This window comes from Bombina bombina, chromosome 5, assembly GCF_027579735.1.
Source record: "Bombina bombina isolate aBomBom1 chromosome 5, aBomBom1.pri, whole genome shotgun sequence".
Classification (NCBI taxonomy): Eukaryota; Metazoa; Chordata; class Amphibia; order Anura; family Bombinatoridae; genus Bombina; species Bombina bombina.
Window position 1 is genome coordinate 237,356,319 of NC_069503.1, and position 21,413 is coordinate 237,377,731.

The 21,413-nt window shown below is 38.7% G+C and overlaps 1 protein-coding gene across 2 annotated transcripts in view; it reads left to right on the plus strand.

Annotated features, from left to right (window-relative positions):
- Nucleotides 1–21,413, plus strand: part of ODAD2 (outer dynein arm docking complex subunit 2) — a 296,623-nt gene that overhangs the window by 67,941 nt on the left and 207,269 nt on the right. For both annotated transcript variants that reach the window (XM_053713898.1, XM_053713899.1), the window contains 2 exons: nucleotides 15,000–15,146; nucleotides 16,235–16,444. In XM_053713898.1, coding sequence (XP_053569873.1) covers nucleotides 15,000–15,146; nucleotides 16,235–16,444 — 357 coding nt within the window. The remainder of the gene's footprint in view (nucleotides 1–14,999; nucleotides 15,147–16,234; nucleotides 16,445–21,413) is intronic.

Consider the following 21,413-nt stretch of genomic DNA (forward strand, 5'->3'; position numbering starts at 1 on the left):
TGTACAGTGAGAATGATGTTTGTAATTTGCAGTTTGTACGGTGGGTTTTGGTAAACGTGGTTTGTGCAGTGAGTTTTTGTAAACGTGGTTAGAACAGTTTTGTTTAAAACCTTGTCACTTAGCAGTTTCATGATTTACAGTGCGAGAACTGTTAAGATGCCATTATAAAAGATGAGATAAGTTGCAGCCAATTTCTTCTTATGGAAATTAATATACTGCACTGTTCTTTTTGCTTGTGGATATCTTGTCAAAATGTAAAACAAAGTTTTCTTAATAAATTTAAAAAAACTAAAAAAATGATTTTAAAAGTTTGAAAAACATAATTGATCAAACATGCCCAGTATACTCATGAAGCCCACATACAAATAACATTGATATTGTTTAACAGATATTATAAAAAACACTTTACCCAATTGCAAACAGATATACTGATTAATCCCTTTGACCCATTTGTTATTTTGGTGATCGGCATGCATTATTGGCAGTTTCCAGTGCCTATTTGGGTAAAATGAAGATCAAACCTCATGTGTTTTAATATCGTCTATGTTTGACACGGAAAGATTATAATCACTTTGTTACCAAAAATAATAACAGCCGTTCTGTTTTTCCAGACTTTTTTTTTAAAGATTGGAATTGATCGCTATAGTATAAAGTTTACTATTTGTATATATTGAGCTTTTATGAAGTAGTTGGAGGCTTTAGGGCCAATTTATCAAGGCTTGATCGCTGCTCCATAACTTGTTCGCCTGCTCTGAGGCCGCGGACTGAAATCAACCCGATCCTATACGATCTGGCTGGTTGACACCCCCTGCTAGGGGCCAATTGTCCGCGAATCTGCAGGGGGCGGCAATGCACAAGCAGTTCACAAGAACTGCTGGTGCAATGATAAATGCCGATTTGCATTATTATCGATGTGCAGCGGACATGATACGTAACATCGTATCATGTCCACTCGCACTATGATAAATATACCCCTTAGTGTTCAGACTCCACAGCCCCTGGTAGTTGGTGCTTAAAGGATTTAAAGTACAAAAAAGAATATGTTAGAGTGTTTTATAATTGCATTACTGCTATTTTTCACCCTTGTAAAGGGATTAAATGCATAGTTACAGGGAGTGCAGAATTATTAGGCAAGTTGTATTTTTGAGGATTAATTTTATTATTGAACAACAACCATGTTCTCAATGAACCCAAAAAACTCATTAATATCAAAGCTGAATATTTTTGGAAGTAGTTTTTAGTTTGTTTTTAGTTTTAGCTATTTTAGGGGGATATCTGTGTGTGCAGGTGACTATTACTGTGCATAATTATTAGGCAACTTAACAAAAAACAAATGTATACCCATTTCAATTATTTATTTTTACCAGTGAAACCAATATAACATCTCAACATTCACAAATATACATTTCTGACATTCAAAAACAAAACAAAAACAAATCAGTGACCAATATAGCCACCTTTCTTTGCAAGGACACTCAAAAGCCTGCCATCCATGGATTCTGTCAGTGTTTTGATCTGTTCACCATCAACATTGCGTGCAGCAGCAACCACAGCCTCCCAGACACTGTTCAGAGAGGTGTACTGTTTTCCCTCCTTGTAAATCTCACATTTGATGATGGACCACAGGTTCTCAATGGGGTTCAGATCAGGTGAACAAGGAGGTCATGTCTTTAGATTTTCTTCTTTTATACCCTTTCTTGCCAGCCACGCTGTGGAGTACTTGGACGCGTGTGATGGAGCATTGTCCTGCATGAAAATCATGTTTTTCTTGAAGGATGCAGACTTCTTCCTGTACCACTGCTTGAAGAAGGTGTCTTCCAGAAACTGGCAGTAGGACTGGGAGTTGAGCTTGACTCCATCCTCAACCCGAAAAGGCCCCACAAGCTCATCTTTGATGATACCAGCCCAAACCAGTACTCCACCTCCACCTTGCTGGCGTCTGAGTCGGACTGGAGCTCTCTGCCCTTTACCAATCCAGCCACGGGCCCATCCATCTGGCCCATCAAGACTCACTCTCATTTCATCAGTCCATAAAACCTTAGAAAAATCAGTCTTGAGATATTTCTTGGCCCAGTCTTGACGTTTCAGCTTGTGTGTCTTGTTCAGTGGTGGTCGTCTTTCAGCCTTTCTTACCTTGGCCGTGTCTCTGAGTATTGCACACCTTGTGCTTTTGGGCACTCCAGTGATGTTGCAGCTCTGAAATATGGCCAAACTGGTGGCAAGTGGCATCTTGGCAGCTGCATGCTTGACTTTTCTCAGTTCATGGGCAGTTATTTTGCGCCTTGGTTTTTCCACACGCTTCTTGCGACCCTGTTGACTATTTTGAATGAAACGCTTGATTGTTCGATGATCACGCTTTAGAAGCTTTGCAATTTTAAGAGTGCTGGATCCCTCTGCAAGATATCTCACTATTTTTGACTTTTCTGAGCCTGTCAAGTCCTTCTTTTGACCCATTTTGCCAAAGGAAAGGAAGTTGCCTAATAATTATGCACACCTGATATAGGGTGTTGATGTCATTAGACCACACCCCTTCTCATTACAGAGATGCACATCACCTAATATGCTTAATTGGTAGTAGGCTTTCGAGCCTATACAGCTTGGAGTAAGACAACATGCATAAAGAGGATGATGTGGTCAAAATACTAATTTGCCTAATAATTCTGCACTCCCTGTAAAGTCAAACCCAGAGCAGCAATGCAGTACTGGGTGCTAGATGAATATATCTGGTGAGCCAATGAAAGAGACAAATGTGTGTAGCCACCAATCACCTGCTAGCTCCCAGTAGTGCTGCTGATGAGGGTATTTACATATTCATTTCAACAAAGGATAACAAGAGAACAAGTCAATTTGATAAAAGAAATTAGTTTAAAAGTATGTTAAAATTACTTGCTCTATCAGAATTGATTGATAAACTATATTGACAAAGCCAGTAGCATTTTTAGGGCTAGTGCTGCGATGAAGCAATGAGCCATGTATATGTGGCAGTGATTAACCCTTTTTGTGAGTCACTTATTGTCAACAGTAATTAATCCTTACTGCGAGTCGCACAGAGTAGTGTAAATCCTTTCTGAGTGACGCATATATATTAGTTGATTAAACATTTATGTTGAGCAGGAATTTTACCTTTTGTAAGCCATACTTGATTTAACTTTATTTCAGTCTGTAACCACATGTATAGAGCAGTGATTAACCCTTTATGTGATGTATCCCTTTTTAGCAATGCTTAACCCTTCCTGTGAGGCAAGCATTTAGAGCAGTGTATAACCCTTTCTTTGAGGTACACATATAGAGCCAGATTACAAGTGGTGCACTAATGAGCGCTGGTCTTAAAAGTGCGCAAATCACATTTACAAGAGAGTTAGTGCAACCAGCATTGCTCTAGTGGAACATATATTGTCAAAGGAGTTTGTGGATGCGCTAACTTGCACTCATATTATAGGTGGAAAGTTATAGGTTGCGCATCAAGCGAAAGATGAAACCTAGCTACGTTATTTAGCGTAACTTGAGAAATGAAGTAAAGTGTAAGGGTTAAAGAAAATTCACAAAACATATTCAAATAAAGTATTATACTCATATGTATTCATCTTAATAAAAAAATATATAATTTTAATATATAAATATATACTGTATATGTGTGTGTGTATATATATATATATATATATATATATATATATATATATATATATATATACACACACACACACAGAGAAAGTCAAAGTCCAGCACTCACTTACAAGCACTCAGCTAAGATTATGGGAGAGTTAGTTACCGCATCTGGCCAAATGGGACAAGCCCAGGTACCTTGTCAAGGTCCCTTCCAAAACCTGGGTCCCTAAAACAGCCACACAATGCAAGCTCTCAATCCAACAAACTGTGAACTAGTGAAGGGTGCACAGGCCTATGTAATCACCCTAGACACATACAAAACACGGAAGGGGACTGCACTCTCAGACTGGACTGGGTACACATCCTATGACCCTGTAACATGCTCAGCCCTGGGTGCTCACTGGCACTCACAGGAAGCTGTGCTTTCCCCAGAGTCATAGGCAGTTAACCCCAGAAAAGCCTGGGTGCAAGGCCCATAGGAAAAATTACAAAACAAATTAATACAACACACAGAGAAAATCCAGCACTCACAAGCACTCAGCTAAGATTAAAAGCAAAAATGGAAAGGTTAGTTACCGCATGTGGCCAAATGGGACAAGTTCAGGTACCTCGTCAAGGTCCCTTCCAAAACCTGGGTCCCTAAAACAGCCACACAATGCAAGCTCTCAATCCAACAAACTGGGAACAAGTGAAGGGTGTACAGTCTTATGTAATCACCCTAGACACATACAAAACACGAAAGGGGACTGCTCTTTCAGACTCTCGCTCAACTTGTAATCTGGCCCATTAAATGTTACTCTTTTCTTAGGATAGCCTTATGCATGTCCCAGGCATGTTTTTTTATTATTTTACAGACCCTGTGTTTACCACCTCTATTTGAAGTTTATTCTATGAATCCACCACTCTTTCTGTAAAAAAGGCTTCCTCACATTTCTCCTGAATCTGCTACCCTCTAATTTAAGATTTTAGTATTTATTTTTTTGTGGAATATGCTTTCAGCTTCCACTTTATTAAGTCAATTCCTATATTTGAAGGTTTCTTTCATGTCACCTCTTTTCCTTCTCTCTTCGAAACTATACATATTTAGATCAAAGTGTCTTTCTTTGTACATTTTATATTTTAGACCATGTGCTATTTTAGCAACCCTTCTTTGAACAGTTTCTAATTTATTTATATGGAGGCCTATTTATCAAGCCGTCAACCGCAAATACACTGGAATTCCGCAGCGTAATTGGGGCGAGCCTGATTCGCCCTATTTATCAAAGCCTACAAACCGGCAAAAGTTGAAATTTGTGACATAACATACGATCCGCCGGTCTCAATCCGACACAGATAGATGCTTACGTCATTACAGATGTTCCGAACACAAATTCGGCACTATCTGACTACTTTTGCAAGTTATCAACTTTCTAACAGGTACGCTCGCCACTATTCCGGCCCAGCTTACCTGGTTTTCAATCCGCCGCCCTGGAGGCCGCAGATGCCATAGGAATCAATGGGAGTCTGAAAGCAGCGAAAGCTTATGTTCACTGCTGCCCGATATCCCATTGATTTATATGGTAGAATAAAAGTTACGTTTACACCTAACACCCTAACATAAACCCAGAGTCTAAACACCCCTAACCTGCCACTGACACCTACATAAAATATGTTAACCCCTATCCCGCCTCTCCTGGACCCCGCCGCCACCTACATAATGTTATTAACCCCTATCCCGCCACTCCCGGATCCCTCCGCCACCTAAATAAATGTATTAACCCCTATTCCGCCGTTCCCCGAGCCCACTGCAACTAAATAAATGTATTAACCCCTAAACCCCTGGCCTCCCACATCACTACCACTTACTAAACCTATTAACCCCTAAAACACTAGACCCCCAAATCGCCATAAACTAAATTAACCTATTAACCCCTAAACCTGATAATCCGCTAACTTTACATTAAAATTACCTCATCCCTATCTTATAATAAATTTAAACACCTTTAGAATTAAATTAAACTATATTAAACTATTAATTAACCTACCCTAACTATTATACTAAAATTACATTAAACTATATTAAACTACTAATTAATCTACCCTAACTGTTATACTAAAATTACATTAAACTACAAATTAAATTAACTATATTACATATTTAAAAACCTAACCCTACTCAAATTATTTAAATCTACAATAAATAATTACTAAGTTACAAACAACTAACAACTAAGTTACACTAAATAAAAAAACACTAAGTTACAAAAAAATAAACACTAAATTACACAAAATAAAAAATAAATTAACAAATATTTAAACTAATTACACCTAATCTAATAGCCCTATGAAAATAAAAAAGCCCCCCCCAAAATAAATAAAAACCCTAGCCTACAATACCAATGGCCCTTAAAAGGGCCTTTTGCGGGGCATTGCCCCAAATAAATCAGTTCTTTTACCTGTAAATAAAAATATTATACCCCCCCCGACAGTAAAACCCACCACCCACACAACCAAACCCCCCAAATAAAATTCTATCTAAAAAACCTAAGCTCGCCATTGCCCTGAAAAGGGCATTTGGGTGGGCATTGCCCTTAAAAGGGCATTTAGCTCTTTTTCCACCCAAAGTCCCTAATCTAAAATTAAAATCCACACAATAAACCCTTAAAAAAAACATAACACTAACCCCTGAAGATCCACTTACAGTTTTTGAAGACCCGACATCCATCCTCATCCAAGCGGGCCGAAGTCTTCATCCAAGCCGGCAGAAGTCTTCATCCAGACGGCATCTTCTATCTTCATCCATCCGGCGCGGAGTGGCTCCATCTTCAAGACATCCGGCGCGGAGCATCCTCTTCTCATGATGTCTTCTGGAACAATGAAGTTTCCCTTTAAATGACGTCATCCAAGATGGCGTCCCTTACATTCCGATTGGCTAGTAGAATTCTATCAGCCAATAGGAATTAAGGTGGAAAAAATCCTATTGGCTGTTGCAATCAGCCAATAAGATTGAGCTTTCATCCTATTGGCCGATCCAATCAGCCAATAGGATTGAGCTTGCATTCTATTAGCTGATAGGATTGAGCTTGCATTCTATTGGCTATTCCAATTGGCTGATTGGATCAGCCAATAGGATGAAAGCTCAATCCTATTGGCTGATTGCAACAGCCAATAGGATTTTTTCTACCTTAATTCCTATTGGCTGATAGAATTCTATCAGCCAATCGGAATGTAAGGGACCCCATCTTGGATGACGTCCTTTAAAGGGAAACTTCATTGTTCCAGAAGACGTCGGAAGAAGAGGATGCTCCGCGCCGTATGTCTTGAAGATGGAGCCGCTCTGCGCCGGATGGATGAAGATAGATGATGCCATCTGGATGAAGACTTCTGCCGGCTTGGATGAAGACTTCGGCCCGCTTGGGTGAAGACTTCTGCCGCTTCGTTGAGGATGGATGTTGGGTCTTCAAAAACTGTAAGTGGATCTTCGGGGGTTAGTGTTTTTTAAGGGTTTATTGGGTGGGTTTTAATTTTAGATTAGGGACTTTGTTAGGTTTAGGGGTTAATAGGTTGATTTAGTTTATGGCGATGTGGGGGGCTGCCAGTTTAGGGGTTAATAGGTTTAGTAAGTGGTAGTGATGTGGGAGGCCAGGAGTTTAGGGGTTAATACATTTATTTAGTTGCGGAGGGGTCCGGGAGCAGCGGGATAGGGGTTAATAACTTTATTAGAGTTGCGGTGAGCTCCGGGAGCAGCGGGATAGGGGTTAATAACTTTATTAGAGTTGCGGTGGGCTCCTGGAGTGGCGGGATAGGGGTTAATAACTTTATTAGAGTTGCGGTGGGCTCCGGGAGCAGAGGGATAGGGGTTAATAACTTTTATTTAGTTGCGGCGGGTTCTGGGAGCAGAGGGATAGGGGTTAAACATTTTAGTATAGTGGCGGTGTTTAGTGACAGGGTATAAATAAAACTGGGGAAAAGCTGAATAGCAGCGAGATCGATGACTGTTAGTTAAAGGGACATGAAACCCAAATTTTTTCTTTCATGATTTAGAAAGAGCATACAATTATAAACAACTTTCTAATTTACTTCTATTATCTATTTTGCTTCATTCTCTTGATATTCTTTGCTGAAAAGCATATCTAGATATGCTTAGTAGCTGCTGATTGGTAGCTGCACATAGATGCCTCCTGTGATTGGTTCACCGTGTGCATTGCTATTTCTTCATTAAAGTCTATCTAAAGAATGAAGCAAATTAGGTAATAGAAGTAAATTGGAATGTTGTTTAAAATTTCCAAGTCCTGTTCCTCTTTAGTTACAGCCAGTAATGTACCTATGAAAATATAATTTGCATTTTAATTTTTGGATCTTATATGCATTATTTTGTTCTTGGTAATATACATTAAAGGGCATTTAATGATTTTTAGATAAGTTCCATTATATACATACATACATATATATATATATATATATATATATATATATATATATATATATATATATATATATATATATATATATATTATATTATATTATATCTAGATCTGTAAATATTCATATAGATATATATTTAAAAAAAATATATATCGAAATTTATATTTCAAAAGAATAAGAACATTTTATTCTAGTGAAGAACATAGGAATTTAAAGTATTCATAGTGCACCTTCGGCTTTAGCACAAATGATCTAGCACAGTGTCAGGTTAGCGCGCAAGCGATAACTAGTAGGCATTTCTTCAGCACGCCCCATAGAAGTCTGGGTAGAATGAGTTAGTGCAGTTGTGAAACCCGAATTCCGCCCCATTCTTTTGCTCGTTCGCTCCCTTTTCAATTTCAACTCGTAATACGTGCAATAATGCGGCAGTGCCAATTTTTTACTTTGAGCGTGGTTAGTTTTCAAATGATAAAAAATCACGTGCCCATAGAGCAGTGTTTAATCTTTTCTTTGAGCCATACATATAGAACAGCGTTTAATGAAGCACAGATGTAGAGGAGTGATTAACCACTCAGGGAGCCACACATATAGATCAGAGATTAGACATTTATGTTAAACACACATATTGAGCATTGATTAACTCTTTTGTGAGCTAGACATAGAGCAATGACACTTTTTTGGAGGCACACATATAGAGCAGTGTTTAACCATTTCTTCAAGCCACACATATAGATCAGCGATTACAAAGCAATTACACAAAGCACACATATAGGGCACTGATAAACCCTGAACCACTGAAACAGAACATTTATTAACCCTAATTGTGACCTACACATATAGAGCCGTAAGTAACCCCTTCAACCCTAACCCAAATGGTAAATGGTCTCTCCATGCACCCTCTGGCCTTCAATGAACTTTGAAAAGGGGAATTACACCTAAAACAATTTTAGTAAACTGGATCTTTATTAATGTGTCAGTGGGTACATCAAAGGCTGTGCTGTCCTTAATGATTGTCTTTAGTTTGCTCGACCTAATGATATACCCCTTTATTTGGTTATTTTTGTATTTGGAATTAAACCTAACAATTTTTATTTTTGGGGGAATTGCCAATTTTCTGTATGTGTTCCTACTAGGTTCTGTTCCTAGATTCAAACATTGTGCAGGGTATCATTTGTCTATGACAAATAAATGACAGGTACCTGCTAAATCATACAAACAATAAAATTAAAAATAAAAGCAGTAGTGGGGGTTGGTAAGATGTTATGCCAGCAAGCGACTCCTCAAAATCTGACACCATCCAACCCCCCCCCTCCCAAATAAAAAAGTAGGCCTGTGGCAAATATACCAATGATAAGCTATTTTATTCTACATTAAAATACATTGACATTAGTCCTTTAATGAGGAATGAGATAGAATTGTACTTTCTTTGATAAAGTTTCAGTTTACAGCAGCTTTTTTGACCCTCATATGAGTAATAAACCACCCACATATAATTGAATTTACCAAATGAGCTCATGATACAGTGCGGGCACAGCATGTTCTCTTTAAGTAAACTTGTTCAGATTGACTTCCCCACAAATGTTTTGATGAATTATATTATTTACTATATAGAGACAGGCTTATTTGAAACCTTAGTCAATATGCCATCCCAAGTTTACCACGTTAAAACTGTTTTTCCTTTAATCTGCTACCTCATAAATCATAGTTGGCTATGTTACCTAAATAAAAGGTCTAGCACTGGGCCTATTTCCAAGCCTCAGAGAACATGTAACTCTCCGAGGTCCTATAATACAAAAATTATTTTTTATTAGATAACGTAAATGTAACACTTGAGTTTAAATATAATAACATTAGCGCATATAATTATTATGGTTTTAGAAATGATTACTAGCTGGGGCACAGTAAATATCTTTTATGCTCAAATATTGCAAAAATAAATTAGAACAAATAACCTAACACAACATTTAAAATACCTGTATTCATAGCTTCAATTAGCTAATTAATGAACACGTATACAGTAAAATATATTACACAGAAGATACATCAGCAATACAATATAAAGCATTTGAAGAAACCTAAATCCTTCTTCCAGGACTGGACTGACCAGTTTGGGGGCTAGAACAATTGCAATCATTCTGATGTCCTTCTTTCTAGGATAAAATCACACTTCACACAAATGTACATTTTTTGTTTTTTTAATAAAAAAATACTAGCTAATTTAGTGGCAAAAACCTTTTATCTTAGAATTTGCATGCTTTTTAAAATTTGATTGGAAACTTACTGCTAGATTACGAGTTTTGCGTTAGAGGCTATGCGGTGCAAACGAGCAGTTTTGTGCCACCGCTCACTTACCTGCAGCGCTGGTATTAAGGGTTTTTGCAAACCCGGAGTTAAAAGGCAAGAAGTGAGCGTTGAGCAAACTTTTGCTCATTACCGCACTCCAATACCAGCGCTGCTTAAGTCAGCGGTGAGCTGGTCGTACGTGCTCATGCACGATTTCCCCATAGGTATCATTGGGGAGAGCTGGCTGAGAAAAAGTCTAACACCTGCAAAAAAGCAGCGTAAAACTCACTAATGCAGCCACATTGATTCCTATGGGGAAATAAAATGTATGTCTACACCTAACACCCTAACATGAACCCCGGGTCTAAACACCCCTAATCATACACTTATTAACCCCTAATCTGCCGCCCCCGACATCGCCAATACCTGCATTATATTTTTTAACCTCTAATCTGCCACTCCGGACATCGCCACCACCTACATTATACTTATGAACCCCTAATCTGCTGCCCCCAACATCGCCGACACCTACATTTTATTTATTAACTCTTAATCTGCCGCACCCAATGTCGCCACAACCTACCTACACTTATTAACCCCTAATCTGCCGTCCCCAACGTCCCTGCCACTATACTAAATGTATTAACCCCTAAACCTTAGTCTAACCCTAACCCTAACACCACCTAACTTAAATATAATTTAAATAAATCTAAATAAAATTACTATAATTAACTACATTATTCATATTTAAAACTAAATACTTACCTATAAAATAAACCCTAAGCTAGCTACAATATAACTAATAGTTACATTGTAGCTAGCTTAGGGTTTATTTTTATTTTACAGGCAAGTTTGTATGTATTTTAACTAGGTACAATAGTTATTAAATAGTTATTAACTATTTAATAACTACCTAGCTAAAATAAATACAAAAGTACCTGTAAAATAAAACCTAACCTAAGTTACAATAACACCTATCACTACACTATTATTAAATACATTTAATAAGTTAAATACAATTACCTAAATTAAATTAGCTAAAGTACAAAAAGAAACAAACACTAAATTACAGAAAGTAATAAACAAATTACAGGTATTTAAACTAATTACACCTAATCTAATAGCCCTATCAAAATAAAAAAGGACCCCCCCCCCCAAAAAAAAAACATAGCCTAAACTAAACTACCAATAGCCCTTAAAAGGGCCTTTTGCGGGGCATTGCCCCAAAGTAATCAGCTCTTTTACCTGTAAAAAAAAAAATACAAACAACCCCCCCAACAGTAAAACCCACTACACACACAACCAACCCCCCAAATAAAATACTATCTAAAAAAAACTAAGCTCCCCATTGCCCTGAAAAGGGCATTTGGATGGGCATTGCCCTTAAAAGGGCAGTTAGCTCTTTTGCAGGCCCAAACCCTAACCTAAAAATAAAACCCACCCAATACACCCTTAAAAAAACACTAACTCCCTGAAGATCGACTTACAGTTCTGAAGACCGGACATCCATCCTCAAGGAAACGGCAGAAATCTTCATCCAACCGGGCCGAAGTCCTCGCTGAAGCCGGGAGAAGTCTTCATCCAAGCTGGGCGAAGTGGTCCTCCAGACGGGCAGCAGTCTTCATCCAGACGGCATCTTCTATCTTCATCCATCCGACGCGGAGCGGGTCCATCTTCAAGACATCCGATGCAGAGCATCCTCTTTATCCGACGACTACCCGACGAATGAAGGTTCCTTTAAGTGACGTCATCCAAGATGGCGTCACTTAGATTCCGATTGGCTGATAGAATTCTATCAGCCAATCGGAATTAAGGTTGAAAAAATCCTATTGGCTGATGCAATCAGCAATAGGATTCAAGTTCAATCCTATTGGCTGATCCAATCAGCCAATAGGATTGAGCTCGCATTTTATTGGCTGATTGGAACAGCCAATAGAATGCGAGCTTAATCCTATTGGCTGATTGCATCAGCCAATAGGATTGAACTTCAATCCTATTGTCTGATTGCATCAGCTAATAGGATTTTTTCTACCTTAATTCCGATTGGCTGATAGAATCCTTTCAGCCATTCGGAATTGAAGGGATGCCATCTTGGATGACGTCACTTAAAGGTACCTTCATTCATCAAGAAGACGTCGTCAGAAGAGGATGCTCCGCGTAGGACGTCTTGAAGATGGACCCCCTCCGCGCCGGATGCTTGAAGATAGAAGATGTCGTCTGGATGAAGACTTCTGCACCGTCTGGAGGACCACTTCTGCCGGATTCGTTGAGGACTTTGGCCCGGTTGGGTGAAGACTTCTCACAGTAAGGTGATCTTCAAGGGGTTAGTGTTAGGTTTTTTTTAAGGGGGTATTGGGTGGGTTTTAGAGTAGGGTTGGTTGTGTGGGTGGTGGGTTTTAATGTTGGGGGGGTTTGTAATTTTTTGTTACAGGTAAAAGAGCTGATTACTTTGGGGGAATGCCCCGCAAAAGGCCCTTTTAAGGGCTATTTGTAATTTAGTGTAGGGTAGGGCTTTTTTTATTTTTGGGGGCTTTTTTATTTTGTTAGGGGGATTAAATTAGGGGTAATTAGCTTAAAAATCTTGTAATTTTTTATTATTTTCTGTAATTTAGTGGGGGGGTTTTGTACTTTAGATAATTGTATTTAATTTTATTTAATTGTATTTATTTTAGGGAATTTATTTAATTATAGTGTAATGTTGGGTGTAATTGTAACTTAGGTTAGGTTTTATTTTAACTAGGAAGTTATTAAATAGTTAATAACTATTTAATAACTATTGTATCTAGTTAAAATAAATACAAACTTGCCTGTAAAATAAAAATAAACCCTAAGCTAGCTACAATGTAACTATTAGTTATATTGTAGCTAGCTTAGGGTTTATTTTATAGGTAAGTATTTAGTTTTAAATAGGAATAATTTATTTAATGATATGAATATTTATTTAGATTTATTTAAATTATATTTAAGTTAGTGGGTGTTAGGGTTAGGGTTAGACAGGTTTAGGGGTTAATAAATTTAATATAGTGGCGGCGGTGTAGGGGGGACAGATTAAGGGTTAATAAATATAATATAGGTGGCGGCGGTGTAGGGGGCGGCAGATTAGGGGTTAATAAGTATAATGTAGGTGGCGGCGGTGTAGAGGGCGACAGATTAGGGGTTAATAAGTATAATGTAGGTGGCGACGGTGTAGGGGGCGGCAGATTAGGGGTTAATAAGTATAATGTAGGTGGCGGCGGTGTAGGGGGCGGCAGATTAGGGGTTAATAAGTATAATGTAGGTGGTGGCGGTGTAGGGGGAGGCAGATTAGGGGTTAATAAATATAATGTAGGTGGCGGTGGGCTCCGTGAGCGGCGGTTTAGGGGTTAAACACTTTATTTAGTTCCGGCGGGGTCCGTAAGCAGCGGTTTAGGGGTTAATACATTTATTAGAGTTGCGGTGGGCTCCGGGAGTGGCGGTATAGGGGGTAAACACTATAGTATAGTGTGGATGTTTAGTGACAGGGTACCAATAATGCTGGGAAAAAGCCGAAGAGCAGAGAGATCGATGACTGTTAGTTAACAACAGTCCACTGCTCATCGCCCCGTACTTGGTGCGCGGCTTTTTGACAGCTTTTTTGATCATTTAGGAGAATGCATTCAGGTCTGCGGCAGCAGCGATGTTAAGCGATCTTAGGCGAGCGTATTGGTGCCGTCGAATGCAAGTAAGTTGACGGCTTGATAAGTAGATGCCTTTGAATCTTCAGAATCATAGATGTTTCAAATACATTTTCCTGTTTTCCTCTTTAAAACATAATGGTGTTCTGTGCTTGATGACAAGAAGTGGCAAATGCAGTATTTGCTTTCTCAGTACTTTGTGAGGAGGAACAGTGCCATCATGATCTAAGTTCAGTTAGTATTTGGCATAGATAATTCTAAGAGCAGAATATTGAATGCCAGTGTATTTAGAGCTCTCTGGTGTTGGTGGATCTTCAACACTTTAGTTTTGCTACAATCCTAGTAGCAAGTGGTGACATCTCAATAAAGAACTTCTTACTCCAGCCACATTTCCACTGTTGCCTCTTAGTGTTACTGCACTGAAACCTTAACCAGGACATCCTCCAACAAGAATTAACCTTAACAAACCTTGCCCCCAACCACAATTATCTCTAACTACTCCAAGCACCACTAACCTGCAATATAGCCACTATGTAACCTCTCCCTCGTACGCCGCACAACAGTCTACTAAAACCAGAGAAACCCTTCTAACCTCCATCTCGCTCTTCCTAACACTCTTCCAATGCCTATAGGATCCCATTTGGCCTGCACTCTCCTCCATAAATAAAAAATAATTTTTAAATAAAAATTCTAATGAACTCCAAATGTTCCTGGTATATATCCTATTCCAAGACTATCTTCAACCTTGTTAGGTGAGCAGCAATGGCCTTCTGGGAGTTTTGGGAGTTCTCACAGTTAAAACCAATAGGAAAAATGTACACACCTTTGAAAAACTTGGTGGAACCCATGATCCTGGTCTCCTTTTTTTCTGTGGTCATTTAGGAACAGCTGTAATTGAGGTTGTGCTCTGATAAAACCAATTACTAGACAGAATTTTGTAGGAAGTATAGAATTTACCCCATTTTTATGTACATGTATATAAAATATATTGTAGTATTATATCAAAATATACTGTAGTATTATATCAAATATTCAATATGCCCTTCCATTTAGGGTGGAAACCAAACGGCTACAGTGATTGCCTTATGCTCAATGAGGGATTTTAATCTCTCTCAAGAGACATGTCAACTGGCTATTAGAGATGTCGGAGGACTTGAGGTTCTAATTAACTTGCTCGATACAGAGGAAATTAAGTGTAAGGTAAGGAACTTTGATACAATATTTTAATTGCATATTCTTTGGTTGTTTATTGATTTAAAAATGTTCCTGCTATAAAAACATCCTTTTGGGGACTTTCATATATTTTTTATTTGTATTAAAAAATGGTTGTCTTATAAATTGCACAAGAACTGTCAAAAAGCATTGTGTAAATTGTAAAGATTAAATTATCCCTTAAAAATATTAATATCATCCATAATATTTTTTAAATTACCAATAAATTGATGTGTAATATGCATCTTATGGTTAAGAACGTTGTAATCAATGTACAGCTCATCACAGAGAACAGAGATGGTTCATTTTATCACAGACTGTTGAATTCAACAAGGTCCTTTAAAGAAATATATTTTCGAGTGTAAAAAGAAAGTGGTTGAAGATGAGACCTTACTTCAAAATAAGACATTTTGGTTTCACTTAGACAGTACTTAATGGTTATTATTTTGAATTCACAGAGCAGCCTAATATCTAAATTATTCAGTGATGACCCCAAAGGTTAAATATAAAAATATATGAAGGAAGGCAGACACCTCAGACCTGTTTAGTTTATACTGAATTTAACATAACTTGGACCATGAACCGTCGTATCTCACCTTCAGATCTGTTTATGTTTCCCAATAGAGAAACATTATGAATAATTATCATCCCTGCCAGTAAGCTTCTGCTTAGTGTGAATGGTTCCACTGTTTTTGTGTTTTTGTTTAAATGTGCGTTGAAAAAGATGCTAAAATAACATATTCAGTAAATGTATTTATATGACTTCAAATACTAATAACACATACACAGCATAACTGACAGTATATAGTCAGTTATCGTTATCAGTTATTGGTAAAGAGACATTTTACTCTCTCTCTCTCTCTCTCTCTCTCTCTCTCTCTCTCTCTCTCTCTCTCTCTCTCTCTGTGTATATATATATATATATATATATATATATATATATATATATATAGTGTGTATATATATATATATATATATACACTAAATAAAATAAAGCAAGCCATGTAAAATTATATCAGTGTAGGAAAGATTAAAATAAAAATATTGATTATCTAAAATGCTTTCCATTCCATTAGATTGGCTCTTTAAAGATTCTAAAGGATATTAGCCACAACTCACAAATCCGAAGAGCCATTGCTGAACTTGGGGGTCTACAAACTATGGTTAAAATACTTGATTCTCAAGACAAAGACTTAAAACGTCTTGCAGCAGAAACCATTGCAAACGTTGCAAAGTTTAGACGTGCTCGAAGGACTGTTAGACAGTATGGCGGCATCAAGAGATTGGTAAGTATAGAACAATCTGCAGACATTTCTGATTCTCTATTTATGGAATAATGCAACAAAGTCAGAGTTAGTTTTATACTCTGAATATATAACAAAGCCAATGGCACTGCCAGAAATTATTTTAAACAAGGCCTAAATGTCACCCTTGAGTAATAGCAAATTAGTAATCTCTAGTTTATTTCGGGTGTTGGTGCTAATGTATTAATAGTCATTTTCTTTACCACTTGTAGCAAGAAGAGATTTGCTCACAAAAGAATACATATTATAGCACTCTAGGCTTGTGAATGTTGAATACTATATGTAAATAACTGGGTTACAAGATATTGACATATGCTAGTGAATTTAAATTAAAATATAACTTTTAATAATATTTATTAAAATAGGATTTGAAATTAAAAACACACTTAGGCTGCATAAGGTAGTAGATACATATAAATTGAGTATTGTGTGGTTCTGCTTCACTTGTTCCCAACCTCTTTGTAACTTTCCAGTATTGTTAGAAGTGGTTGCTCATCTAGTGACTGTTTGGAAAATTTTATTTAGGTTGTCTATTCCATACATAATTTATATTAATTATTACAATGGTAGATTTGTTATATACTTTCCAATTCCACACTTTAAGTTAAAAGGTAACAATGTAGTACGTGGCCTGAGGTAAAAGATAGATAGAATATAGATTGATAGTTATCTGTCCCCTTATCTGATAATGTTATTAGATGTAATTCTATGTAACTTGTACACCCTAAGATTCTGGTTATCAGATAGATTTGTTAATAGACACACTATTCAATATTGAAATTATTTGCATACACTTTATGATTCAAAGTTTATTTAAAGTTTAGCGGTGTTTTGATATTTCTATCTTTTATGACCCACAATCTGTACTAGGTACTTCCAATATTGTTTGTATGATTCTCCTACCGATTTTAACAGTAGCTGAATTATCTTGTTTTTAATTCTGGAGAGAGACGCTACTTATTCAGTGTTCAGATAGTAGCTAAATAATATTTGTGCGTGTTAACACTGCTCCTCACACACTAAGTAGAGAGCGTAGAGGGTGATTGGTCCATGTAATAGACTGGCTAAGCAATCGGCTTGTCAGTGTTAACGTCACTCCTCTCACTCTAAAAGTGTAACGTTATTTGTAGCTTCTAAATGCAACTACTGTTTCTCTCTTTTCAAATCTGAAATGTCGGCAGATTGTTTACTGGTACACATTAAGTAATTGTTGCCTGACACGATTCTACAAAATTATGGTTAGAAAGGTCATTGCCTATTAACAAAAGAAGTGCAAACAGTGACTAGATTAGTTTCCCTTCTCTTACGCTCACTCTGAGCATAACAGTTTCGTTTTTAAAGGGTAGCTTGTCAGTTTACAACTAAAAATACAGTATGTTTTGCAAATGCTAAACGTTTTAGTTACAATTGTCAACAGTGCTTGCTCTCTTCTTATTACTGGAGGCTTAAAGGTAAATTGTTGTGATGGTGGAAACAGACCACCTGTAACTATATTATTAGCAGTATCGACTACAGTAATTTATATGCAGCTTAAGGCTTGCCTAAAAACACAGGAGTTCCTTTGAAAAAGCCGGGTCACGGCGAAACATGTCAGGAATGATAGGGAAATGGTGAGGAGTCCTAGGAGCTCCTGTGTTTTTAGGCAAGCCTTAAGCTGCATATAAATTACTGTAGTCAATACTGCTAATAATATAGTTACAGGTGGTCTGTTTCCACCATCACAACAATTTACCTTTAAAGAGACAGTATACTGTAAAATAGTTTTTCCCTTAATGTGTTTACAATTGCTTTTTTTACCAGCTGCAGAGTATAAAATATATGAGATTTGCTTTTTAAGGCTTATTTGTGTATATTAAAGCTCTGATTTTGTGTTTTGAAGCCACAACCTAATAAAATGGGTTGAGCTTGTAGGTATAATCAGATCTCATTACTTTATCACATTGTGTACATTTAAATGCTTCTTTATCTTATATCTGTCCTTAAAACAATCACCAGTACTTTGAGAGAACAATGGAAAATCAAAATTTTATTACCTTATCTCTGCTATATCCTACTGGGATTGTAATGTCTTCTGCTGGCTGTGTTTACAAAGCTTATCTATAGCTGGTACGCGCGGCCACAAACTTTCAGAATAGGTGGGGATACCACATGCTAAATCAACAATTTCAAATGCCAATATAAGGGTAAAGGAGCTACTTGTAAACAATTTAATACACTCCAGCAGGTAAAGTGGATCATTGGGAACAAATTAAAGGGGAGAAAATGTTTGAGTAAACTGTCCCTTTAAGCCTCCAGTAATAAGAAGAGAGCAAGCACTGTTGACAATCCTATATTATAAAAGGCCAAGTGTTTGTCTGAAGCCGTCATGCGCAGTAGAGACAAACACTTGGCCTTGAGATAGGGAGCGCGAGGTACACAAACAGCTGTGAGGTCTGGGGAGCGCGAGGTAAGCTGATTGAAACAGCCTGTGGCAAGAGATATGGAGCGCGAGCTACTCAACAGCTGTGAGGTGTGCTGCGTGAGAAGCGGCCACACGCTCCCCAGACCTCACAGCTGTTTGTGGCCGACGGGAGCGTTGCGATGGGGGCGTGGCCGGACGTCGCGATGGGCGTGACCGGGCGGGTGCCGACGCGATAGGGCGTGGCCGGGCGTCGCGATGGGCGTGGCCGGGCGGGTGCCGCCGCTATGGGGCGTGGTCGGGCGGGGTCCCGCGATGTGAAGACTTCAAGACAGAGCAAGAGAGGGAGCAGGAGAGGGGGGGAGAAGGAGCCGGAGAGGGGGGGAGAAGGGACAAAGAGGGGAGAGAGAGCCAAAGGGGGGAGAGAGAGCCAAAGAGAAGGGGGGAGAGAGAGCCAAAGAGAAGGGGGGGAGAGAGAGCCAAAGAGAAGGGGGGGGGGAGAGCCAAAGGGGGAGAGCCAAAGAGAAGGGGGGGGAGAGCCAAAGAGAAGGGGGGGAGAGCTAAAGAGAAGGGGGGGGGGGAGAGCCAAAGAGGAAAAAGAGCCAAAAAGGAGAGAGAGCCAAAGAGGGGGGAGAGAGAGCCAAAGAGGGGGGAGAGAGAGCCAAAGAGGGGGCGGCAGAGCCAAAGAGGGGGGGAGAGCCAAAGAGGGGGGGGGGGGCAGAGCCAAAGAGGGGGAGGGAGAGCCAAAGAGGGGGGGGAGAGAGCCAAAGAGGGGGGAGAGAACAAAAGAGGGGGGAGAGAGCCAAAGAGGGGAGAGAGAGAGAGAGCAAAAGAGGGGGGGGGGGAGCCAAAGAGGGGGGGCAAAGGGGAGGGGAGGGCCAAAGAAGGGGGAGAGAGAGAGCCAAAGAGGAGAGAGAGCAAAAGAGGGGGGAGAGAGAGCCAAAGGGGGGGGGGGAGAGCCAAAGGGGGGAGGGGAGCCAAAGGGGGGGGGGAGAGAGCCAAAGGGGGGGGGGGGGGGAGAGAGCCAAAGGGGGGGAGAGCCAAAGAGGAGAGAGAGCAAAAGAGGGGAGAGAGCCAAAGAGTGGGGGAGAGAGCCAAAGAGGGTGGAGGAGAGCCAAAGAGGGGGGGGGAGAACAAAAGAGGGGGGAGAGAGAGCAAAAGAAAGGAGGGAGAGAGCAAAAGAGGGGAGAGAGAGAGAGCAAAGGAGAGGGGGGAGAGAAAGCAAAAGAGAGGGGGGAGAGAAAGCAAAAGAAAGGGGGGAAGAGAGAGCAAAAGAGAGGGGGGAGAGGGCAAGGGGTGGGACCGCTGTACTGCAAAAAATGGCCCGTGTACACGGGCTTTAGTACTAGTTGTAACTAAAACGTTTAGCATTTGCAAAACATACTGTATTTTTAGTTGTAAACTGACAAGCTACCCTTTAAAAACGAAACTGTTATGCTCAGAGTGAGCGTAAGAGAAGGGAAACTAATCTAGTCACTGTTTGCACTTCTTTTGTTAATAGGCAATGACCTTTCTAACCATAATTTTGTAGAATCGTGTCAGGCAACAATTACTTAATGTGTACCAGTAAACAATCTGCCGACATTGCAGATTTGAAAAGAGAGAAACAGTAGTTGCATTTAGAAGCTACAAATAACGTTACACTTTTAGAGTGAGAGGAGTGACGTTAACACTGACAAGCCGATTGCTTAGCCAGTCTATTACATGGACCAATCACCCTCTACGCTCTCTACTTAGTGTGCGAGGAGCAGTGTTAACACGCACAAATATTATTTAGCTACTATCTGAACACTGAATAAGTAGCGTCTCTCTCCAGAATTAAAAACAAGATAATTCAGCTACTGTTAAAATCGGTAGGAGAATCATACAAACAATATTGGAAGTACCTAGTACAGATTGTGGGTCATAAAAGATAGAAATATCAAAACACCGCTAAACTTTAAATAAACTTTGAATCATAAAGTGTATGCAAATAATTTCAATATTGAATAGTGTGTCTATTAACAAATCTATCTGATAACCAGAATCTTAGGGTGTACAAGTTACATAGAATTACATCTAATAACATTATCAGATAAGGGGACAGATAACTATCAATCTATATTCTATCTATCTTTTACCTCAGGCCACGTACTACATTGTTACCTTTTAACTTAAAGTGTGGAATTGGAAAGTATATAACAAATCTACCATTGTAATAATTAATATAAATTATGTATGGAATAGACAACCTAAATAAAATTTTCCAAACAGTCACTAGATGAGCTACCACTTCTAACAATACTGGAAAGTTACAAAGAGGTTGGGAACAAGTGAAGCAGAACCACACAATACTCAATTTATATGTATCTACTACCTTATGCAGCCTAAGTGTGTTTTTAATTTCAAATCCTATTTTAATAAATATTATTAAAAGTTATATTTTAATTTAAATTCACTAGCATATGTCAATATCTTGTAACCCAGTTATTTACATATAGTATTCAACATTCACAAGCCTAGAGTGCTATAATATGTATTCTTTTGTGAGCAAATCTCTTCTTGCTACAAGTG